General features: G+C 46.2%; 1 protein-coding gene across 4 annotated transcripts in view; it reads right to left on the bottom strand.

The window, feature by feature from the left end:
• LOC127578216 (ataxin-7-like protein 1) overlaps positions 1-17490 on the bottom strand; it is a 204053-nt gene extending 186563 nt beyond the window's left edge. For all 4 annotated transcript variants that reach the window (XM_052029948.1, XM_052029949.1, XM_052029950.1 and 1 more), the window contains exons 1-2: positions 17367-17490; positions 16855-16923 (exon numbers count right to left, since the gene is read on the bottom strand). In XM_052029948.1, the coding sequence (XP_051885908.1) occupies positions 16855-16923; positions 17367-17463 (166 nt within the window). In that variant the 5' untranslated portion in view covers positions 17464-17490. The remainder of the gene's footprint in view (positions 1-16854; positions 16924-17366) is intronic.
• Between the last annotated feature and the right edge of the window lie 8032 nt (positions 17491-25522).

Genomic DNA, 25522 nt, shown 5'->3' with positions numbered 1-25522 from the left:
AAGACATAACATTACCATAAATTACAAAAATAGTGCAACAAACAAAGGAATGAGGGACTCTTCAGATATCTGATGACGGAGGGGAAGAAGCTGTTCCTGAAATGTTGTGTGTGGGTCTTCAGGCTCCTTTACTTCCTCCCCGATGGAGTAACAAGAAGAGGGCATGTCCCAGATGGTGAGAGTGATGGATGCTGCCTTCTTGAGGCACTGCCTCTTGAAGATGTCCTTGATGGTGGGGAACGTTGTGTCCGTGATGGTGCTGGCTGAGTCTACAACCCTCTGCAGCCTCTTGCGATACTGTGCATTAGAGCCTCCATACCAGGCTGCGATGCAACCGGTCAGAATGCTCTCCACCGTACATCTGCAGAAATTTGCAAGAGTCTTTGGTGACATACCAAATCTCCTCAAACTCCGAACAAAATAGAGCCACAGGCGTGGCTTCTTCATGATTGCATCAATGTGTTGGGCCCAGGATAGATCTTCCGAGATGTTGACACCCAGGAACTTGAAGCTGCTCACCCTTTCCACCAGTGACCCCTCAATGAGGATTGGTGTGTGTTTCACACCCCCCTGACTTCTCCTTCCTGAAGTCCACAATCAGTTCCTGACAAACTTCCTGACTCTTGAACTCAGTGCCTTGACTAATAAAGGCTCACATGCCATACGCTTTCTTTATCACCCTATCAACCTGTGCAGCCACTTTCAGGGAGTTATGGACTTGGACCTCTCGATCCCTCTGTACATCAAAAGCCCTCTGTACATCATTTCCTTGAGGACTTTGTTTTCTTGAGGATTACCGTTTCCAAATGTGGAAAGAAAACTTGCAATTCCCCCTCCTTTGAATGCACATTCGCTGGAGTGAAGTTTCGTACATTCCAACAGATGCCTTTGGCAAGAATCTGAACATTAAGTGAACGCAGGCTACTCCACAATGGAAAATATAACAGCCGAGTGCAATCCTCAGCTTGGACCAAGATCCCAGAGTGATTGTTCCTATCCAAAGCCTAGGGGTACAAAATTCAATTTTGGCCTCACAACCTACATGCCCGCCCAGATCAGCTAAATTAATACAGACCATAGCAGACATCAAACCTGTGACTTTCTGATCTCTACATATAATGAAGCAACTTTTATATGGCTTTAATTATTTATGCACCTGTTATTCTCCCCAAATCATCCACATACCGTGTATTACTTTGAAGTTTTGAGAAGAAGTAATGTAGAAAAATATAGCAGTCATTTACATCTAGCAAGACTCTGCAAGTAGATTGAATCTATTCTAAGGTGTTGGGTGATTAAGTGATTAGAGCAAATACCTGTAGAATGCATTCCTCATTTCTGAATACTATAATAGGATCTTTATCCAGCAGGTGAACTTAATAATGGTTGATTAACAAAGCACTCAACTTTGTAATAAATTGAGGGATAGTTACTCGTACAATTAACACATCAGATGTCATTAAGAGGGTTTCATTTCTCAAAACAAAAAGTTCGGGGTGGGGAAAGGGAGAAAAGAGTCTTAAATGAGAAGGTGCCAGACTATGGTGGCCTGAGTGCATCATTGGGAATGAATATCACTAGTGACACTGACAGAGGGAGAAAGCATTCATTCACACCCCAAGCTTAACTGTATCTGAGGTTTCCCAGATTAATCCACCCCAGTTTTGATCCTAAACTGATTTCTTGTCCAGCAAGTACCATTTTATCAATCTTGTCCCTTGCCTTTTGTCTTGTCATCTACTATTTGTTCAGTAATTAACGGATGAGAGCAAATCACTTTCCAAATTTACCAGTAATTCCATTCATAATACTATAATATGGTACAACCATAATACTTCATCAAAACATGTTAACATTTACAGATATTTTGCAAGATATTTGGACTACAATCTTTTAATCTGACTATAAAACCAGGAGATTAAAATGCCTACACAAACTTTCTCAGAGGACTGACATAAAACAGAAAATGCTGGAAAAGGTCAGGTCAGACAGCATTTGTGGAAAGAGAACCGGTTAAGAGACTATTCAATGAAGATCTGGGACACTTCATCTGAAATCAACCAATCAAATATATTCCCTTTGTTCCACCCATCCCTCTCTCTCACATCATCTGCCACCTACAAATAGTTTGTGTTTTTCTCTTTCACAGTTCTGATTAAGGATCCCGGACCTGAAAATTTAATGGTGTTCTCTTTCCACAGTTGCTGTCTGACCTGTTGAGTTTTTCTAGTATTTTCTGTTTTTATTTCAGATTTCCAGCATCTGCAGTTCTTTTTTGATTTTCCTTCTAAGGGACAATGTTGAGTTTTAGAAATGTTTATTCAGAGAATCAAAGGCAATTCAAATGATCTGATTTTTATAACCACAAGTTCCTACTCTGTGCTTTATAATATTTAGTTCATCTTATTGAAAAAGTGAACTCTTAATTATGAGGAAGATTTAACATTCATGAACCAAATAATTGGACATTGGTGCAGAAATCTGCATTCCATTCAGCATCTTATAAAATGGCACAGAAATAAAGAACCCCAAATATTAACTCAAAATTAAGTACAAAACAATTGCAATGTTTGCTCCAACTCTGGTATTTAATTGCTATTGTAATTTTGAACAGCTCTGAAGTAGCAAAGAGCTTCAGGATGACAACTCTTCATACCCAAACATACACATAGTTGCATGTCAAAAAAAGGACAGAATTTTTCACAGTAACAGGCTACAACTCATTTTTGCTGCACTTTTTCAGCACTAGTGGGGAGTGGCATGAGGCTTCTTATGGAAGTTCAGAATAAGAAATAATACATCTCAAAGTTTCCCAACTCCAAAACTTCCAGTATACCCCCAGTAAATATCTGAAAACAAATGGATCTAAAATTGTAAATGATGTTACTACCATGTAGAATCTAGTGTTAAATTGATGAATTCTGTCCATCTAAAGCAAAAAAGGTGAAAATCTAATTTAGCTCCAAGACTGCATAGGATTACAGATAAAATCAAATTACACTTCAACACTGTTCACTCCTCGATAATCAGCACTTCTGATTAAGATCCTCCACTGTTAGACCAAAGTAAATACTGGCAGCTAACTAATCCATGAAATAACATTGCTTAGCACAGTGAGCGAGATTTAAGGCCCAGGGCAGAAGGTCTGGACAATAAAAGTAAATGGACAAAGGGACGGGCAGAAGATTTGTAAGATGCTGTCAAGCAACAAATGAAGAGCAACAGGGAGGTATGGATGATCCACTAAGCAGGCTGGGTAGAACCAACACTGCAGATACAGTACTATTGTATACTCTTCACAATCATATTATGCAGTCCTACCAATACTTTGGATACCAAAGGCAAACAGATAGTTGCACCTGCTAATAACATAAGGTAAGTAGAAATTGAAATGTTCACACAATTTGGATAAAATGTTCATCCATAGCTTCTTTTTCCCCTCAAGTTAATTCATGAGAATTTTAAACTATTCTTAATGGTCAATCGTAAAAGGATTATCTGATTTTCCCCAAGTACAATGTATTACATGGATCAGTAGTTATCTCATTAATCAATTAAAATATTAAGAGTTTGCAAAGGTATCATGTCTGTCAGTATTGTCAGTTATTAATCAATCCTTTGAATAGTGATTGTAAGCAAATGCCACCAAGTAGTCACATCACATATTACACTGATTAATTCTGTCAACACTTTACATTTTTACAGGCTAAATAAATCACTACTTCACTGTATCTTTAATCACATGCCATAAAACTAATTAAACCACATCTGTGATTTCCTGAACAATAGAATTTGCTCAGTTGGACATTTAGTGGCAGGGGAGTAATGCTCATGATTTGCATGACCCAAGGTCACCACATAACAAGAGCATCATTTTAACTATCACCAATCCTTGTGACCATGTTGTTTAAATAAATTATCTGGTTTAGGATCAACAGAATAGGGAACAATAATGCCAATTTATCACGTCATGAACCAGATAAACTGCATGTCCTTCACATCATGAGTCATGTAATAATACTTGAGTTGCATGGAATTATATCATGCAATCAATTAATAAGATGAATTAATCATTAGCAGCTGCACAAGTAAAGTTCCTTCTTCAAATCATAGACATTCAAGATGTTGGCATTCCAGTACTGAACTTTCAGAACTACCACCTTTTGAATGTAATGTTAAATTTCTGTCTTCCATGGCACAATTCTGAAAAAGAACACAAGAATTGTGTGTGTCCTGGCTAATATTTACCTCTCAACCAGCATCATTAGAACTAATTATCCAGTCATTATTGCAGCAAATCAATGAGGGTTGTCACAGTAAAGGATTCCCTCAATGGCTCCATCATCAGTGAGAGCTCTACTCTAAACTTACTGACACTCGCCAATCAAAAGCAATAGTAGCTATAAAAAGGATCTGTTCCTTTTTCCTGCCCAGCAATCCCAAAGAAGTGCACATTCAGGATTCTCCTCAACTTTGATGCCATGAAAGTGTCAACCTCACTTCCTGAGTTCAAGAAATCTGCAGTCAGAGTGTCCAGGCTCACCCTTGAAAATGCCTTGACAAGGGTCTGCCAAACTCTACTCAAAGACAGTGCCTTCAGAAAGTGGCAGAAAATCAGCCAGAAAAAGATAAATTTCAGCTCTGACAAGTAGACTATCCTTATTTAGGATAGAAAGAGCCCATTTCCCTTAGATGAGGGGTCAAAAACCAGAAAGCATTGAATTAAAGTAACTGGTAGAAAGAATAGAGGGAAGATTAAGGAACAATTTTCACTCAGAGAATGGTAACTAATTGCGTGAAAGGGTGCAGGCAGCAGACACCCAACACACATTTAAACAATACTTGGATGTGCACTTGGATGACCGTGACTTACAATGCCACAGACCCAATGCTGGAAGGCTGGATTAGTAAGAGAGCTCTTTTTCCAATCAGCCCTAACGCAGTGGGCCAAAAGGTCTCCACCTGCATCTTAAATTTTCTATTACATTACGTAAAACAAATCATTCAAAAAAGCAAATGAAGTCTAATATCAGAAAATTAAATTCATACTTACTTAATACAAAACAGAACACTGAGAAAATTAAGTACAGTACTCATGTCAACCCTTCCCAAACTGAATGAATACACCTACAGCTCATTTCCTGACGACGAACGGGTTCTGCTTTTACAGACGTCCATAAATCGATTTCGTCCATAAGTCAGAAAAATACACAAAATCACTCCATAAGGTAATCACACCACCACAGTATTGTAATAAATGGCATTAAATGCGCAGAAGACTGATAAGAAAGAATAATTACTGAAAGTGGAGAGAGATAGAGAAAACTGGATCTGCCATTTTTAAGAATGAATGTATGCACGTATGTCAGACTTCTGAATTTAATTGTATTATGGGAGCTCCTTCGTATGTGTGGGTGTCCATAAGTTTGGCTGTAGTGGATAAACATTTTAACTAGTGTCACTGAAACAAACAGCATATCCAAGCATTTATCGTGACCCACATCCATTTCTATGCTATAGGATTCTAAATCAGCCATGATATCATTAAGTGGCAGAACATGGTCAAATGTTTCAATGGCCTCTTCCTATGCTCGTGTTCTTTTCCTGCTAATCAATTTGTACATATACATATGTGAGATATGAGATAACTTTAGCACCAGGCTCACGGTTCTTGCCAAACAAAAATATAACTAATGTAAAAATTTTTATAGCGTAACTACAACAAGAAGCTGTACACATTTTGCATTTTTCCAACCTAACTTCAACTTTGGACCTCTCTCAATGGTCAGGATAGGAAGGGTGTGAGGTGGTAAAGTGGGCAGAGAAGGCAAGAGGATGCTCGCTATATTTCATTGATTCATTCTGTCCAAATGTCCCAGATTTTATGAGAAAATGCCAGCAGGTTCAGGACTTCCAGATTTTTGCACAAATATCAGTGTCCTAAATTTACTGGCAGCTGCTCACTGACAATTTCCTTACAACTCCTCAACAACGGACACCTCAGAATACAGCAGCAGAGCAAAGATGCAGCAAATATGCAGGGGAAACTGCTCAAGAAACCTACACCAGACTAGTTTTTGCTCCCCCGTGAATTTCATTAGCAATGTTTGATTCCCCCCACTGCCGCCACCCAACAATGCAATATAAATATGAGATGTAAACCTGACTATAGCGTTAGTTTTGTCACTGAGATTGGAGAAGACACTTTCAAAGTGTTCTCAACAGAGGACACGAACAAGCAAAGTGCAACCTTTATTCATGGGTTAACAGCAAGCATGGGTGGCTTGCCAGTAACAGTAAAGACTGGGCCAACATAGTCTATGATATTGCTGTATAAGGGATTTTTTTCTATTGTCTGTACCATAAATTAATTCTTTGTTTGCTCTGCTCTAAATGGCAAAATGTATTGAAATGTTTATTTTGCATAATGTTTAAACTATGTACCAAATTTTTTTATAACCCATACTTTCATGTACCCAAGTATTCCAATAAAGTGCTTACAAACTACATTTCCCTTTGTTGTATGAAGGGAGCTCACTTTCCATCTCTTCCACATTCTTCTGTACATTGGGATATGCAGAGTGCTTTTCCCATAATACTCACTTTGATCTTCTGCCAACCTGCATTTGTTGCACAAACTTGGGGAAATTGAATGCTGCAAAAATTGTTTGTTTCTCACCAACATTTACCTAATATCTCTCCCAGAGTGTACAGCAGAGAAGGATGCCCTGCTAGCTCAGCTCAATTCAGTCCACTCCAATGATGTTTATGCTCCACATGAGCCTCCTCTCACTCAACTTCATTTAATTCCATCAGCATAATCTTCTTTTCATTTTGCCCTCTGATTGAACCAAATGTTCTCTTAGATGCATCAACTCGTCCTTGTAATTGTGAATTCCACATTTGAACCATGCTCCAGCCAGAGGTTTCTCCTAAGTTCCCTGTTGGATTTTTCATCATGCTCTTCATATTTCTCTCTAGTTTTGGTATCACTCACAGGTGAAACATCTTCACAACATCTACTCAATTAAAATCTTTCATTATCTCTTCTTTGTAAGGAGATCTTGAGATTATCATCCAATTCCACCCACTCTATATTCTTCAACTCCCCTCAAATCACATACCATTAAAGCGCGGCACAGTAGCGTAGTGGTTAGCGCGACGCTATTACAGCGCCAACGATCGGGGTTCGATTCCCGTCGCTGTCTGTAAGGAGCTTGTATGTTCTCCCCATGTCTGCAGGGGTTTCCTCCGGGTGCTCCAGTTTCCTCCCACATTCCAAAGACGTACGGGTAGGTTAATTTGGGTTTAAAATGGGCGGTGCGGATTTGTTGGGCCGGAAGGGTCTGTTACCACCCTGTAAATAAAATTTTTTTAAAAAGCATACATTCTCCAATATATCACTTGTAGTGGCTGAATCAATACATTTCACTTCATTTCTGTTGATTAATACATCTTCCTTGTCTTTCCCCAATGTAACCTGTTTTCTACCTCTATTCTACTAACACTTATTCTTCCTTCCTCTTAAGTGACAAATACTCCATATGATTGTTCTTCTCCTTCCTGACATCTGTGCTGTGATACATTGGCCAGATTTTGTAGTCAGTGGATATTGCTTCTTGCTCATTAAGTTTATATGTGTGGACTTCTTGGCAACAACTTCCAGACATTAGGAGCGGTGCGGTACACCCAACAGGGGCTCTTGGCACCTATGAACAAGGCATTCCACAAATCTGAATTTAAGTAACATCCAGAGTCTAAACCAAGATATACAAGTCAAGACAGAATACAAGAGATAGATAACAATGACAAAGAAGAAGATACTTCTTTAAAAAATCTGAAGGAGTATGCATGACCTCACAACTAGAAAAAAAAGCAAATTCACATTTGACTGGACTTGCCCCAGATTTTTTGGCATGGTTAGTATGTACCTGGTGAATATGCTCAGCAATTTCATAATCTTCACATTTAGATCCCAAATCTCTCGACAAGGTGAACAAAACTTATAGAGAAACAAGGCATGTCAGACAGCAACACCCTGATTTCTGTTTGTTACTACTAAAGTGCCACAACCAGAAAATGTTATCCAACTTACTCTTCAATAATACTGAACTGATACCCTCGCCATTATTGTTACTTCAAAATCCCTGCCATTATCTTCCATTCCATCTTATTTTCCGGAACATCTCTCTGCATAAAATCATCAGGCTTTTGAAATTTAGCTTGGACCATTAAATTATTTTGATTGTATCTACCAAACAATCTTCTCTGCTGTTTTCAATTTTGGTGGTATTTTGCATTCAGCATGATGATCCTTTCTTAGTTTCTCAAAGTAAAAGTAACTGGTTAAAATGCTACATTCTAAATAGATAAATCCCACCTTTTTTGTTATTTCATTCTCATTTACAATATTGACACCAATATTATTAATGGTCCTCAATAGCTTTTCTCATGAAATTATGGGTTCTCTTTACAAACTTTCTTTGCCCCATTATTGTGAATCCAATGTACACTACACTTCCTCCTTGCATAGCGGATTCCAAACAACGCTCTGACCCTATCAAACCCCATTACTCAGCAGTTTCAACAGTTGTTAAAATGTTGAGAATAGATTTTTTTTTCCTTTTCTTATTAGTTTAACAATAGACTAAATGTTGGAATTATTTTCCTATTGAACAAAATGGGAGTTAAAGTCTGAATAATTTATTGCAAGACAAGAAAGAAATAACTTTATAAAAACTATTTATAAAGTTAATAACTTTGTTCCAAAATAAAACAGCAGGATACCTACAAGTGTTAACAATTACAACTTAAACAACACAAATCTGTCACGATAAAAAGAAAGTAAATCTATTGATAAAAGAGATAAAGTATATTTTATTTGTATTTCACAAAGAAACAAAGATTATTCAACTCATTTATAAACTGCAAAGTTGTTTATTATGACAAATTTTAAAACAGTAAATTCCCATTGTTTAATATACAACTGTTAGAAAGACATGTAAATTTTATTGAAATTATTGAGGCTTACAGCAGCAAAAGACCAATTGATCCATTCAGTCTATGCCAACTGTTTATTACAATCGTCCAAAACTAATCACATGGGTTTGATTTCTCCCATGTACCTTATTCTGCTTCATTTTAATCCAATTTTCCCTTAAAAATGTAACAGTTCAATCTCTCCCTGCCAAAAGAAAAATTACATCCTCCATTGTTCTGTGCAAAATTATTACACAAACTTTCCTTGTTATTGTAGTGGATTTGAATCTGTGTCTGCCCAACACTGACTTCCAAGTCTTTTCTTCTACACACTTAATTTTTAAATTCCATTAACCACTTTGGATCCAGTGAAAAAGGTCTGACTACTAATAACTTTTCCACCACAGGCATGATTTTGGTAGCAATGGGTTAAATAGTCCCTATTGTTTTAATGTCAATCTACAATCAGATGCCTAAAATGACAGACAGTACTATGACTGTGGAGTAACGAAGGCTTTGTATAAATTTGTCTTAATAAACTTTATGCCTCTATTTATAAAACTGCCTTTTATTTAAATGGTTTTATCCAAGTACCTCAAGTACAACAACGTTACTCAAGATTACAATGGTAATCTCAAGTACCAGAATAACATTTTGACCCCCGAGATCTATGTCCATCTGCACTCGAGTGCACAGTACCCATGTTTGTAGAGTTTTCCCTCAAAAGATACCTAACAAATTATCTCCAGTTTGTTGCCTCTAACACCTGAGTGATTCTCTCCCAACTTGTTGTTATCCTTTCCCATACACCTTACAGCCCTCAATTATGTTAAAATGCCTACTCCTGTGCCATCAGTGAAGGCCAAGATTGCATTCCCTATACTCAAATGCAAATTAATTGTTAATTTCATGATCAAAAGCAGAACAAGTATTGGTCCATTAATAAAAACAACTGTAAAGACCTTCTCCAAATACAGCTACATCCATTTACCTCAGCACTCAGTTTCCAGGTCATTGCCCAATTTTGCACCCATGCTGACACCATTTCCTTAAATAATCCCCCAATAAACTGGTTGTGTGACAAAGGGCTTTCAAAAGCACATGGGATTTATTTTCAGCTGGACAGCGGAGTGAAAAAGGCATTTGGTACGCTTGCCTTCATAAGCTGAGGCACTGAGTACAAAAGTTGGAATGTCACGCTGCTGTTGGGAGTACCATGTACAGTCCTGGTTGCCACATTACAGGAAGGATATGGTAGCTACAGAGGGAGTGCAAAAGAGATTCACCACGATTTTCCCTGAAATTAAGGGCTGTAGAACATAGAACAATTACAGCACAATTCAGGCCCTTTGGCCCACAAAGCTGTGCCAAACATGTCCCTACCCTAGAAATTACTAGGCTTACCCATAGCTCTCTATTTTACTCAGCTCCATATACCGATCTAACAGTCTCTTGAAAGACCCTATCGTATCAGCCTCCACCACCGTTTCCGGCAGCCCATTCCACGCACTCACCGCTCTCTGAGTAAAAAAACTTACCCCTGACATCTCCTCTATATCTACTCCCCAGCACCTTAAACCTATGCCCTCTTGTGGCCACCAATTCAGCCCTGGAGAAAAGCCTCTGACTATCTACCCTATCAATACCTCTTATCATCTTATACACCTCTATCAGGTCCCTCCTCATCCTCCCTCTCTCCAAGGAGAAAAGGTCGAGTTCCCTCAACCTGCTTTCATAAGGCATGCTCTGCATTCCAGGCAGCATCCTTGTAAATCTCCTCTGCACCCTCTCTATGGCTTCCACATCTTTCCTGTAGTGAGGCGACCAGAACTGAGCACAATACTCCAAGTGGGGTCTGACCAGGGACCTATATAGCTGCAACAATACCTCACGGCTCCTAAATTCAATTCCCCGATTGGTGAAGGACAATACACCATATGCCTTCTTAACCACAGAGTCAACCTGCACAGCCGCTTTGAGCGTCCTATGGACTCGGACCCCAAGATCCCTCTGATCCTCCACACTGCCAAGAGTCCTACCATTAAGACTATATTCCGCCAACATATTTGACCTACCAAAATGAACCACTTCACACCTATCTGGGTTGAACTGCATCTGCCACTTCTCAGCCCAACTCTGCATCCTATCTATGCCCCTCTGTAACCTCTGACAGCCCTCCAAACTATCCACAACACCCCTAACCTTCGTGTCATCTGCAAACTTACTAACCCACCCCTCCACTTCCTCATCCAGGTCATTTATAAAAATCACAAATAGTAAGGGTCCCAGTACAGATCCCTGAGGTACACCACTGGTCACCGACCTCCACTCAGAATACGACCCTTCAACAATCACTCTTTGCCTTCTGTGGGCCAGCCGGTTCTGGATCCACACTGCAATGTCCCCTTAGATCCCATGTCTCCTCACCTTCTCCATAAGCCTTGCATGGGGTACCTTATCAAACGCCTTGCTGAAATCCATATACACTACATCTACTGCTCTCCCTTCATCGATGTGCTTAGTCACATCCTCAAAAAATTCTATCAGGCTCGTAAGGCAGGACCTGCCCTTAACAAAGCTATGCTGACTATTCCTAGTCATATTATACCTCTCCAAGTGTTCATAAATCCTGCCTCTCAGGATCTTCTCCATCAGCTTACCAACCACTGAGGTAAGACTCACCGGTCTATAATTTCCTGGGCTATCCCTACTCCCCTTCTTGAATAAGGGAACAACATCCGCAATCCTCCAATCTTCCGGAACCTCTCCCGTCTCCATGGACGACACAAAGATCATCATCAGAGGCTCCGCAATCTCCTCCCTCGCCTCCCACAGAAACCTGGGGTACATCTCATCCGGTCTGGGTAACTTATCTAACTAGATGCTTTCCAAAAGTTTCAGCACCATCTCTTTTCTAACATCTACATGCTCAAGCTTTTCAGGCCACTGCAAATCCCCACTACAATCCCCCAGATCTTTTTCCATAGTGAATACTGACGTAAAGTATTCATTAAGTACCTCCACTATTTCTTCCGGATCCATACTCACTTTCCCACTGCTGCACTTGATAGGCACTATCCTTTAGCATTTCATCCTCTTACTCTTCACATACTTGTAGAACGCCTTGGGGTTTTCCTTAATCCTGCTCGCCAAGGCCTTCTCATGTCCCCTTCTGGCTCTCCTAATCTCTTTCTTAAGTTCCTTCCTTTTAGCCTTGTACTCCTCCAGATCTCTAACATTACCTAGATCTCTGTACCTTTTGTATGCTTTTCCTTTTGACTAGATTTATTATAGCCTTCGTACACCACGGTTCCTGTATCCTATCATGACTCCCCTGTCTCATCGGAACATGTCTGTGCAGAGCTCCACACAAATATCCCCTGAATATTGGCCACATATCTTCCGTACTTTTCCCAAAGAACATCTGTTCGCAATTTAATCTTCCAATTTCCTGCCTGAAAGCCTCATAGTTCCCTTTACTCCAAGTAAACACCTTTCTAGCCTGTCTGTTCCTATCCCTCTCCAGTGCTAACATAAAGGAGATAGAATTATGATCACTATCACCAAAATGTTCACCCACTGAGAGATCTGACACCTGACCACGTTCATTACCCAATATCAAATCAAGCACAGCCTCTCCTCTTGTATATCTATCTACATACTGTGTCAAGAACCCTTCCTGAACACACCTAACAAACTCCACCCCATCTAATCCCCTCACTGTCTGGAGATGCCAATCGATGTTTGGGAAATTAAAATCCCCCATCACAACAACTCTGTCATTCTCACACCTTTCTAGGATCTGCTTCCCTATCTGCTCCTCAATAACCCTGTCACTATTGGGCGACCTATAAAAAACACCCAGCACCGTTATCGACCCCTTCCTGTTCCTAACCTCCACCCACAGAGACTCCGTAGACAATCCCTCCACAACGTCCACCTTTTCCGCAGCCACCTTTTCCGCAGCCGTGACACTATCTCTGATCAACAGTGCCACTCCCCCACCTCTCTTGCCTCCCTCCCTGTCCTTCATGAAACATCTAAAACCCGGCACTTGAATCAACCTTTCCAGCCCCGGAGCCATCCAAGTCTCTGTAATGGCCACCACATCATAGCTCCAAGTATCGATCTCAAGCCTGTCTGAACACATCCCTTCTCTATCACCTGCCTATGGTACTTACTCCTAGCCTCCTCTATTTGAAAGCCAAACACATCTTCCCCAGTCTCTCCAGTATGGATCCCACCCCCAACAATTCTAGTTTAAACTCTCCCCAGTAGCCTTAGCAAACCTCCCTGCCAGTATGTTGGTCCCCCTGGGATTCAAGTGCAACCCGTCCTCTTTGAACAGGTCATACCTGCCCCAAAAGAGGCCCCAATGATCTAGAAAGCTGAATCCCTGCTCCTTACTCCAATCACGCATTTAACCTCCTCCTCATTCTGTTCCTATACCCACTGTCACTTAGATCAGATCAGAAGGAGAGATCAGATATGCTGGGTTTATTCTCACTGAACATTGGAGGCTACGGGGTAACATTATAGTGGTTTACAAAATTATGAAGGGCATTGATGGGATAGATAGTCAGAATCTTTTGATGAAAAACATGATGACGCTGGAGGAACTCAGCAGGCCAGGCAGCATCCGTGGAGAAAAGCAGGCGGTCGACATTTCAGGTCAGGACCCTTCTTCAGGACTGAAGATAGGAAAAAGAAGAAGCCCAATATATAGAAGGGAAAAGCAGAGCAGTGACAGGTGGACAAAAGAGGGGTGGTGGGGTGGACACAAGAGATGCAGGTAAGAGATAGTGATAGGCAGGTGCAGGGGAGGAGGGGCAAACAGATCCACTGGGGATGGGTCAAAAGTAAGGAGGATAAAAGGGGGGGGGGTCGAAGAAAGAGAGGCTAGGAAAGGGAAGAAAAGAAGGAGCATGGATGGGGTTGGTGGTGGGGATGACTTAAAGTGGGAGAATTCAATGTTCATGTCATTAGGCTGCAAGGTTCCAAGACGGAAAATGAGATGCTGTTCCTCCAGTTTGCGCTTAGAATTCTCCTGGCAGTGGAGGAGACCAAGAACTAACATATCTGTGATAGTGTGGGAGGGGGAGTTGAAGTGACTGGCAGCGGGGAGATGCAGATCGCGGTTACGGACAGAGCGCAGGTGTTCTGAGAAATGGTCACCTAGTCTGCTTTTGGTTTTGCCAATGTAGAGGAGGCTACACTTGGAGCACCGAATGCAGTAGATGATATTAAGGGAGGTGCAGGTGAATCTCTAAGGGAGGTGCAGGTGAATCTCTGTCTCACCTGAAAGGACTGTTTGGGTCCCTGGATGGAGGTGATGTAGGGGCAGGTGTTGCATCTATGGCGGGGGCAGTGTAAAGTTCCCAGGGTGGGGGGGGGGGGGGGGGGGGGGGGAGGGGAGGAGTGAAGGAGTGAACTAGGGAGTCGTAGAGAGAGCAGTCCCTGCCAAAGGCAGAAAGGGGTGAGGAGGGGAAGATATGCTTGGTAGTGGGGTCCCGTTGGAGATGGCAGAAGTGGCAGAGAATGATGTGTCGGATACGTAGGCTGGTAGGATGAAATGCAAGGACAAGGGGCACCCTGTCCCTGTTGGGTCTGGGAGGGGTGGGGGTGAGAGCAGAGGTGTGGGAAATGGCAGAGATACGGGTACGAGCTCTCTTGACCACAGTAGGGGGGGGCAGCCACAGTTAGTAAAGAAGTTGGCCATCTTGTATGTCCTGGAGTGGAAAGCCTCATCATGGAAGCGGATGCGGCAGAGGTGGAGAAATTCAGAAAAAGCAATAGCGTCCTTGCAAGAGACAGGGTGGGAGGAGCTGTAACCGAGTACTTAATTGAGAATCTTTTTCCCAGGACAGCAGAGTCGAGAAATAGAGGGCACAAGTTTAAGGTGAGATGGGAGAAACTTAAAGGAGATCTGAGGGGTAAGTTCTTCACACAGAGGACAATGATTATCTGGAACAAAGTGCCAGGGAAGTGGTGGAGGCAGCTACAATTACAACTTTTAAGAGGAATTTGGCAGGTACTTGGAAAATAATGTAGAGGGATATGGGTCTAATTCAAGCAAATGGGATTAGCGAAGATCGGCACCACAATCTGCATGGACTAAGTGAACCATAAAGGTCCCATTCCTGTGCAGTGTATTGCTACAATTCTATGACTTCTAACCAGTCCATTTTTTTTACTGAATATAGAACCCATGGTAATTTTCAGCCAGTCAATGTGTTGGAAGTATGTCGAGGGCAAAAACTCAGCCAATTTGTTTGTGAATGATTTCTCCCAAAACTTTCTTAAATTTTTGGCTATAAATATGATGGGGAAACTTAACTACATATCTTTCATAAAGTTTTAATTCCAGAATTTTTAAAAGAAGCAGTACCTCCTAACCCAACTGAATTTCATTAAATAGAATGACTCCTTCATCATTTAAGCTGCGGAACTTCAATGAGTACGATTGTCAAAAAGACTCACTCACCATAACTACACCCAAATAAAATTAATAATAAAAGAATATGTAAAACTAAACAATAAGGCAAAAACATATAGTGTATAAATAAAATTTATTTAAGCTATGAAACAGAAGATCGCTCAAACTTATGGTTCTTTTCTCTTTTAGTACTACCATTTGCCAAAAGCTAACCATCAGAAGATATGGTGATAACACACATCAAAGTGAAACTGACAGAATTTTCATTTCTAAAACTGATCCATGAGTGTGAACATTCACTGTACAATAAAAATGTTTTAAAATACAAAGGATAAAGAAAATAGTTCACACAATTAAATTGTGTAATTTTATGGTTTAGTGCAGAAATAAAGTAATTCATTGGTGACGGAAAATTCTATTAACTCTTACGAAAGAGTAAAAGACACTCTGATGTAGATGCCAAGGAGTTGTGAGACTGATCATCACCTAAAGATAACCTCCAGATGCATAAAATGCATAATACATTGAACTTAATACTTTAAAGTAACATCAGTGCCATAAAATACCCACACTTCATTTATTTATCACAACTCCATTATCACTTATCACAACTATCAAAGGACACAACATTTAAAAGTATGACCATCACTGAGACATCTTCATTAACTCCTTTAAAAATTATAATTATAGCAAAAATGAAAATTTCAGCATTAAAACCGAAAACCACTTTATCATGGACCAAATACAAAAACATCTGCTGTAATTCAGCATTTTGGTGGTAAACAACATCAGACTGTTCTCCTTTGGAAAATGCGATTTTTCTAGCTGATCCTGATACTCAGCCTGCCAGGAGTCAATGCTCCCCTTAATCTATTGACACAATACATATCAGCAGGACCATGAGCCAGAAGAACAAATCCCTGCTGATATGTTTGTTACATTAGCAATTAAATGGAATTCATCCAATGTTCAGATTTCTTAAAGCCTTTCGCACACTCATTGCATTGAAGTGCAGTGTTCAAAACTTCAGAATAACAAAATTCCCAAATGTAAACAAACCTATGATGAAACAGGTTTACATCATTAAAAATGCATCTGCATTAATATAGTTTCCAAAACATAAGTAGTTGTCAAGATTAATTGAGATTCACAAACTGCTGAAAATCAAACTTGACTTTGAATTATAAAAGATAATTATGTTGCGTGCAATGCAAAGTATCAAATACCTTTGTATTTCCATGGCTTGTGAGTAATACTGTGACACATACAATGAATGTAAACATTGTGCAATCAGTGTCAGAAGTATGTCATTCATTCATTCGTCCATTCATTTCAATACCTGTCAAAGATTGGCGGCAGGTAACAGAGGAAGATATATAGCATCTTGTATTTACTGGATAACGTTGCGATGTTGCTTTCAGCATCAATGCCACCCTTACCTTCTTTATTAAGCCTCATCACCTCTCTGTTCTTTCCACCCTCTTTTCCAGTGTCTTCTGCGTCTGTATCTGCACATGAGTAAAGGCAAACAAAAAAAAGAGAAATAAAAAGAAGAAATAAAGCAAACATGGCAGTGATGTTCAATCAGTGACACCTCGTTGGGCAGAGCAGCAATTCGATTGCCAGTGTTTATCTATCTACCTGGGCCACATGGGGGGAACGACCACTCTTTCATCCTTTCTCTCTCACACACACACAGCCACTGTGTTCTGCTCTCACAATGAGAGGAGGCCGGGAGGGGGGTCTGGCAAAGGGCCCAGGCAGTGTCCGGCTGGCAGGGCAGGGCCAGGCTCGGTTACCCCGGCAGCCGGTGTGCCTGTGCCCCAGTCTCTATCACTGGCCATCACACACAGCGGAAGCATGGAGGAGACCGGGCCCCGCAGCACCGGCAGGCGCGCCCGCCCAACCGCCGCCACAAACACCTCGCGGGAGAAAGAAGGAGGCCGCTTACTGTCCGGGCATTGCACTTTAGCAGCATCGATCCAGCAGGACCAGGGCTTGCCCAGAAATGCCTCGGGACTGGGCACTTTGCGTTCCAGCGTCGCCATTGCTCTTCCTTCTTGTTGCTGTGCTGCCTTCGCCAGCGGGTGACGTCACCTTCGGCTCTTTCCGCCATCTTCAACCGATTGGAGGGGAGGGGAGGAGAAGGTGGACGGAGGAGGAGGGAGGGAGAGGAGGAGGGGGAGAGGCGGGAGAGGAGGAGGAGGAGGAGGGGGAGAGGAAGAGGGGGGGAGAGGAGAGGGGGGGAGGAGGGGGGAGGAGGGGAGGGGGAGAGGGGGAGGGGGGGAGGGGAGGGGGAGAGGGGGAGGGGGGGAGGGGGAGAGGGGAGGGGGGAGAGGGGGGAGGGGGGGGAGAGGGGGGAGGGGGGAGGGGGGGGGAGGGAGGGGAGGAGGGGAGGGGGAGAGGGGGAGAGGGGAGGGGGGAGAGAGGGGAGGGAGGGGGGGAGAGGGGAGGGAGGGGGGGAGAGGGGGGAGGGAGGGGGAGGGAGGGGGGAGAGGGAGGGAGGGAGGGGAGAGGGAGGGAGGGAGGGGGGAGGGAGGGGGGAGAGGGGGGGAGGGAGGAGGGGAGAGGGGGGGAGGGAGGGGGGAGAGGGGGGGAGGGAGGGGGGAGAGGGGGGGAGGGAGGGGGGAGAGGGGGGGAGGGGGGAGGGAGGGGGGAGAGGGGGGGAGGGGGGAGGGAGGGGGGGGGAGGGGGGAGGGAGGGGGGGGGAGGGGGGGAGGGAGGGGGGAGGGGGGGGGGGAGGGAGGGGGGGAGGGGGGAGGGAGGGGGGAGGGGGGAGGGAGGGGGGAGAGGGGGGAGGGGGGAGGGAGGGGGGAGGGAGGGGGGAGAGGGGGGAGGGAGGGGGGAGAGGGGGGGGGAGGAGGGAGGGAGGGAGGAGGGAGGGAGGGGGGGAGGAGGGAGGGGAGGGGGGGGGGGGGGGGGAGGGGGGGGGGGAGGGGGGGGGGGGGGAGGGGGGGGGGGGGGGGGGGGGGGGGGGGTGGGGGGGGGGAGGGGGGGGGGGGGGGGGGGGGGGGGGGGGGGAGGGAGGGGGGGGGGGGGGAGGGGGGGGGGGGGGGTCTGGGGTGGGAGGGGGGGGGGGGGCGCGTCGGGGGGGAGGGGGGGGGGGGGGGAGGGGGGGCGGGTGGGGGGGGTACTGGGGGGGAGGGGGGGGGGGGGGAGGGGGGTGGGGGGAGGGGGAGGGGGGGGGGGGGGGGGGAGGGGGAGGGGGGGGGGGGGGAGGGGGGGGGGGGGGGGGGGTGGGAGGGGGGTAGGGGGGGAGGGGGGGGGGGGGGGGGAGGGGGGGGGGGGGGGGGGGGGGGGGGGGAGGGGGGGGGGGGGGGGGGGGGGGGGGAGGGGGGGGGGGAGGGGGGGGGGGGGGGGGGAGGGGGGGGGGGGGGGGGGGGGGGGGGGGGGGTGGGGGGGGGGGGGGGGGGGGGGGTGGGGGGGGGGGGGGGGGGGGGGGGGGGGGGGGGGGGGGGGGGGGGGGAGGGGGGGGGGGGGGGGGGGGGGGGGGGGGGGAGGGGGGGGGGGGGGGGGGGGGGGGGGGGGGGGGAGGGGGGGGGGGGGGGGGGGGGGGGGGGGGGGGGGGAGGGGGGGGGGGGGGGGGGGGGGGGGGGGGAGGGGTGGGGGGGGGGGGGGGGGGGGGGTGGGGGGGGGGGGGGGGGGGGGGGGGGGGGGGGGGGGGGGGGGGGGGGGGGGGAGGGGGGGGGGGGGGGGGGGGGGGGGGGGGGGGGGGGGGGGGGGGGGGGGGGGGGGGGGGGGGGGGGGGGGGGGGGGGAGGGGGGGGGGGGGGGGGGGGGGGGGGGGGGGGGGGGGGGGGGGGGGGGGGGGGGGGGGGGGGGGGGGGGGGTGGGGGGGGGGGGGGAGGGGGGGGGGGGGGGGGGGAGGGGGGGTGGGGGGGGGGAGGGGGGGGGGGGGGGGGGGGGGGGAGGGGGGGGGGGGGGGGGGGGGGGGGGGGGGGGGGGGGGGGGGGGGGGGGGGGGGGGGGGGGGGGGGGGGGGGGGGGGGGGGGGGGGGGGGGGGGGGGGGGGGGGGGGGGGGGGGGGGGGGGGGGGGGAGGGGGGGGGGAGGGGGGGGGGGGGGGGGGGGAGGGGGTGGGGGGGTGGGGGGGGGGGGGGGGGGGGGGGGGGGGGGGGGGGGGGGGGGGGGGGGGGGGGGGGGGGAGGGGGGGGGGGGGGGAGGGGGGGGGGGGGGGGGGGGGGGGGGGGGGGGGGGGGGGGGGGGGGGGGGGGGGGAGGGGGGGGGAGGGGGGGGGGGTGGGGGGGAGGGGGGGGGGGGGGGGAGGGGGGGGGGGAGGGGGGGGGGGGGAGGGGGGGGGGGGGGGGGAGAGGGGAGGGAGGGGGGAGGGGGGGAGAGGGGAGGGGGGAGAGGGGGGGGGAGGGGAGGGAAGGAGGAGGGAGGGGAGGAGGGGGAGAGAGGGAGGGGGAGGAGGGGGAGAGAGGGAGGGGAGGGAGGGAAGGGGAGGGAGGGGAAGGGGAGGGAGAGGAGTGGGGAAGGGGGGACGGAGGGAGGTGGGGAGGGATAGGGAGGTGGAGGGGGAGGTGAGGAATGAGGGGGAGGGGATGAGGAGGGGAGGGATGAGAGCGTGGGAGGGGAATAGGGGAGGGAGTGGGAGTGTGGAGGGGTAGCGAGGGAGTGGGAGAGTGGAGGGAGGGGTGAGGAGGCAGTGGGAGAGGGGTGGGGGGGAGGGGGAGGTGGATGAGGGGGGAGCGGTGGGGAGAGTGGGGAGGGAGGTGGAGGGGAGGGGGGAGTGGGAGAGGGAAGAGCTTCTGAAACAGATTTTATGTAGCTACCTGCACTACCAAGGAGAGCAGATGCTCCGAGATTTCTGCAGCTTCACTATGCCTCACTGGATATCATCATGAGGACAGATTAGGCATAAAGGGAGATCATCTTCTCTGGGGATAAGACAAAGAAACCTATAGCTGTGACGTCAATTATGAGACTGGAGGTAGCTGGAAGGAAGGAGTGTTTCCTTCTTTTCCTGGATTCAAAGCTGTGATGGCCTCATCAGATTAGGAGAAATGGGACATTTGCCTTCATCTAGATATGTGTATCACAGTCCCAGAATGAGACATCAATCTTTCATGACAGAGCATGAGAAAAAAAAATCCCTCATCCAGAGCATAGTGAATCTCTGCTGGGGACTGAGGAAGCTGAGTATGTTGAAGAGAAAGATCAATAGATCTTTAACTATTTAGGGAATAAAATGACATAGGAAGTCATGAAAGGATAAAAAGAAATCAGCCATGGTCTTAATGAATGGTGGAGCAGGTACAAAAGCCTTCTATTTCTTTTGGTTACCACCAACAACTACTTTTTTTTCCATCCATTCACACAACAGATCGCATTACTCTCACTCATTGATTCGTTCTTTCCTTACAAAAAACAACAGATGAGACAGATAACTGGGAATGAGCAATTGATTAACATGCATAACATTATTATAATTATGCACAAATGAGAATGTGCAGCGCCTAAAAAAGAGTTATGTGATGGAATTTCCGGAGCGCTTTCTCAACCTGATATGTATTTTGAAAGAGCAATTCATTCATCTTCAGACATATTCTGTGAAATCATGGCTTCAAACATCAGAGGAGGTGGTGATCTGGCTCATTGTGCCCGTGCTAGTTCTCTTGCCCCAGTGCCACCTGTTTAAAATTATTAATCCAGTTCCCCTTTTAAAAGTTATCGTTGTATCTGCTTTCACCAACATTTGAAGCAGCACATTCCAGATCACACCTTGCTGCGTTGGGAAGAAAAAGTTCCTCACTTCTTCTCTACCAATCTTAAATCCACATCCTCTCTTTTCATTGGATGGAGGGTCAACTGCAGTCTTCCTCATCCTGTCCCTATGGAAGATGACCTCCCTTTGAGTCCAGTCTGCTCTACTGTAACGTGCAGTGAGGTATCAGAGGAAGTGTGAGAGATAGAGAATGTGAGTGTGTGAGGAAGTAAATGATAATGATGTTGTGAAGTCTGGAGTCAGGCAGGGCTGCCCTCTCTCTCCTGTCATGTTCATGTGCTGCATAGAACCCTTTGCTGAATCCATCAGGAAGGACGAGAGCATCAGAGGGGTGACATTGCCAAGCAGTGAAGGCACCCAGGTGAAAACCTCCCTGTACGTGGATGATGTTGCAGGGCGATCAACATCTGCGATCAGTTTGAGTTGGCATCGGGGACCAGAGTTAACCACACGAAGAGCGAGGCAATGCTCTTCGGCAACTGGCCCGACCGAACCAATGTCCCCTTCACCGTCAGGCCTGACTACCCGAAGGTGCTGGGGATCTGGTTTAGAGGAGCTGGGGTGTGCAACAAAAATTGTAAGGAGTGGATTGGGGAGGTGAAGCAGAGACTGGGACAGTGGGAACAGCGCTCCCTCTCAATAACTGGGAAGAACTCAGTCATCAGGTGTGAGGCGCTCTCAGGGCTGCTATACTTGGCGCAGGTGTGGTCTGTTCCTCGCTCCTCTGGCACGAAAATCACCCGTGCCGTCTTCCGGTTCATCTGGGGATCCAAGATGGAGAGGGTCCAATGGGTCGCCATGCACAAGTCCCTGGACAATGGGGGCAAAAGCGTCCCCAATGTCACCCTAATCGTGATGACCACCTTTGTCTGTGGCTGCATCAGGCTGTGTGTGGAACCAAAGTACGTAGGCACCAAGTGTCACTACGTGCTGAGGTTCTACCTGTCCCTGATGTTGTGAAGGATGGGCCTGGCCCCATTGCCACACAATGCCCCAGTCAGCTGGATGTTGCCACACTACCTGTCCTTCGTGGAAAAGTTCTTCCAGACCAACACCAACATCAGGCAGTGGTCAGCACAGAACATCCTGCAGACACTGCAGGAGAAGGACTCAATGGATACTGTGGGGTGGTTCCCTGAGCAGACTGTCCAGACCATCTGGCAGAATGCCTCATCGCCAGAACTCACCAACAAGCACCAAGACCTCGCTTGGCTGGCGGTGAGAGGGGCCCTCCCAGTCAGATCCTTCCTGCATGGTCGGAACATCACTCCCAGTGCGCGCTGCCCCCGGGAGGACTGTGCTGGGGATGAGACAGTCGCCCACCTCTTTGCGGGCTGTGGGTTTGCAAGGAGGGTGTGGCAAAAGATGCAAGGGTCCTTGTCACGGTTCATCCCAGCAGCTGCGTAACGGAGGATTCTCTGATCTACGGGCTGTTCCTGGGGACACACACAGAGACGGACATCAAATGCTGCTGGAAGGTCATCAACTCGGTGAAAGACGCCCTTTGGTCTGCCCGAAACTTGTTGGTCTTCCAGCACTGCGAGATGTCCGTAGGGGAATGCTGCCGACTGGCACATTCCAGGCTGCAGGAGTACGTGCTGAGGGACGCACTGAAGCTGGGTGCAGCCAACGCAAGGGCTCAGCGGGGAAGGACTACAGTTTAGGGTTCTTCTGCCACTGGAGAGGGAGGGGTGGGTCAGGCGAGAAAGCCCCTTAAATATTGTAAATACAGGACTGGGTAGCCCCCAGGAAGCCACACGAGTGGCATCGGTGCTGTTTTTTATATAAAAAGGTAACACTAATGATTGATCTGTACAAGTATGTAAAGGCTTGCACTATTTTATTATTGTATATAGTTTCTCTTTTATTATGAATAAAGTTTATTTTGGAATAAAAAAAGAGAAAGATAATGAGAATGTGAGAGAGGTCGATAAATTGAGAGTGAGAAAGAGAGTTGTACTCCATTGGTGAAATTTGGTTCCATTGAATAAATTCAACTGCTTCTAAATTGGGCATTCAACACAAGTACCCAAGGATAAATTTTCGCCTGAGTGCAAAAGTGAGAATGTGAATGAAGGAGAGGGAAAATAAATCAAAAGGCACATTTCTGGCATTTGTAAAACAATTCAACACAGCTATCTATATACATGTAAGAACACTGCATAACTCACCTCACTTTTTCATGCCTATGAATTTGAATTGCAATCTTAACCTCTACATACTTCATATCCTCTCAATAAATATACTTATCTTTACTTTACCATCATAAACCCTCTGTTAGTAATGTTATACCATTCCACTAAATTATCTTTCTCTTCCAGAACCTCATCATGATTCCAGTATTTATGAATATCCCAAGTCAACACATTGATTGTAGGGTTCAGGTCAAACAGCACTTATAAAACATAAATGTCTGCATTGAAGTGTAATATCAAAATAACGGTTAAATACGAAAAGGGGTAGACAAATTGTGGAACTTGAGGCCATAATCCAGTCAAACTGTCCAGGTGAGAAATGTGAATGCTGAGCCTCATGCTGGTAGTTCACAGCATAATTTTCTTAGTGCTCCTCGATTCTGACCGTAATTGAAAGCAAGCAATGAATGAAAACCAGTTAGACTCAAGCTTTCTTCAATTATATGTTGCAGTAAAAATGAATATGTTCATAACTGATGGTGCTAGAAATTTATTTTAACAGATCAGAATTCTCAGCTCCTACCGATATCAGAAATAATTTAACTTTAGGGTGTTTATGTTCCATAAATACAACCATCGGTGTCTACACACAAAATGCCACATTTTTTATTCATTTATTTCAAATAAAACTTGACCCTGATGATTTCTGTCTTTTAAATCGTTTTGCTTCCACGTTGTTTCTGGTTTCTCATGTTTATGATTTATTGGCTTCTTCTGGGCTTTTATCCTTTATCTGTATTCAGTTGTTATCCAAATCATTCTACTGTAGCCGAACGCGACGCGTTCACGAAAGGAAAACTCAGAGACGTTGTGGCTGAATCGGAGCACACTTTACTGTGTGAAGCAAAACGCGTGTGCACAAAGATACCCGAGAGCCTCTCCGGCGGACGTGACGTCAGGATCCCGCTGGAAGGCCCGCCCCACGGTTAGCTCACAACACGCTGCCGTGCGTCCGCCTGCAGCCGCCGATGGCGGTTCGAGTCCCATAAATACGGGTCGCCACACTACCTTATTTTCATATTTTTAACACATCTTTAGTTTCCTTAGTAGACATCCGAATGCATTCCAAAAGCGTACGGGTTAGGAAGTTGTGGGTATGCTATGTTGGTGCTGGAAGTGTTGGCGACACTTGCAGGCTGACCCCAGAACACTACGCAAAAGATGCATTTCACTGTGTGTTTCGATGTACATATGACTGTAATCTCTTTTAACGATGCACTTTCTTTCTTTATTTATTCTTTATTAAAGATAAAATGAATGTCTGCTACATTCATTAGAATCTGCTATAATAGTATCCATTTCACCCAGATTTTGATCCAAAATTATGTAACTTGACAAAGAGTGATCAAATGGAGCAATTTCAGTTTGACCATGCCAACTCAGCACCAGAGGTCATGATCGAACCTCAGTCTCTGGAGCTGTGAAGTGGCAGTTCTACTAGCTGCACCACTGTGCTTGGCAGGTGAGATAGGAACCTACCACAACTGTAGATGGAGCACTCATGTAAAAATGTGAAGGCTTTTCAGTGTGGGATTGGGTGAGGGTGGTGAAACAGGCTTGGAACCTCACTGTGGAAGAGAAGCTGAAGTTGAAATCATACCCATTGTTCTGACCAAGCATGACATTTCCTCAGATAAAGACCTTTTTTTTAATCCAGACTGCTGACAATTCCAACCTGACAGGTAACATTTTCTAGCTGAAGTTTTGCATTTCTTGATTATAGCTGAGAGAACTGAGACTCACGAAGTGAAAGGGTTAACTTAAAGGAAGAAACTGTACCATCATTTGGCAAACATGGAGAACTGTCTAAAGCATCCTTAAATTGAGTTGGTACATCAGAAAAAGGTACATATACAAAATGAATCCATTTTCCACAACAGATTGGTGAGAATTGAAAGCCTGCTTGTTTTGAGTTTTGAGACATAGATATATTAAGTTTTGAGAAATAGATATATTCAGAGGATGGAATAAAAGTTCTTTTTGAACTATGTAACTAATACCATCAAAGACCAGTAACATATCCCATCATTTTATTGCTAAAGTGTGGTTAGCTTTAGAGAAATTGTGGAACATGGGCAAGGACAGGTAATCCTGATATTCTGATGACCTTTGTATATAAGATATAAAGGAGGATAATACCTTCCACCCACTGAAGTATATTTTAGTGTAAAGGAATAATAGAAAATA

Source organism: Pristis pectinata, chromosome 15 (assembly GCF_009764475.1).
Source record: "Pristis pectinata isolate sPriPec2 chromosome 15, sPriPec2.1.pri, whole genome shotgun sequence".
Taxonomy (NCBI): Eukaryota; Metazoa; Chordata; class Chondrichthyes; order Rhinopristiformes; family Pristidae; genus Pristis; species Pristis pectinata.
The sequence above is the reverse complement of the archived record's forward strand: the minus strand, read 5'-3'. Positions and strand labels throughout refer to the sequence as shown.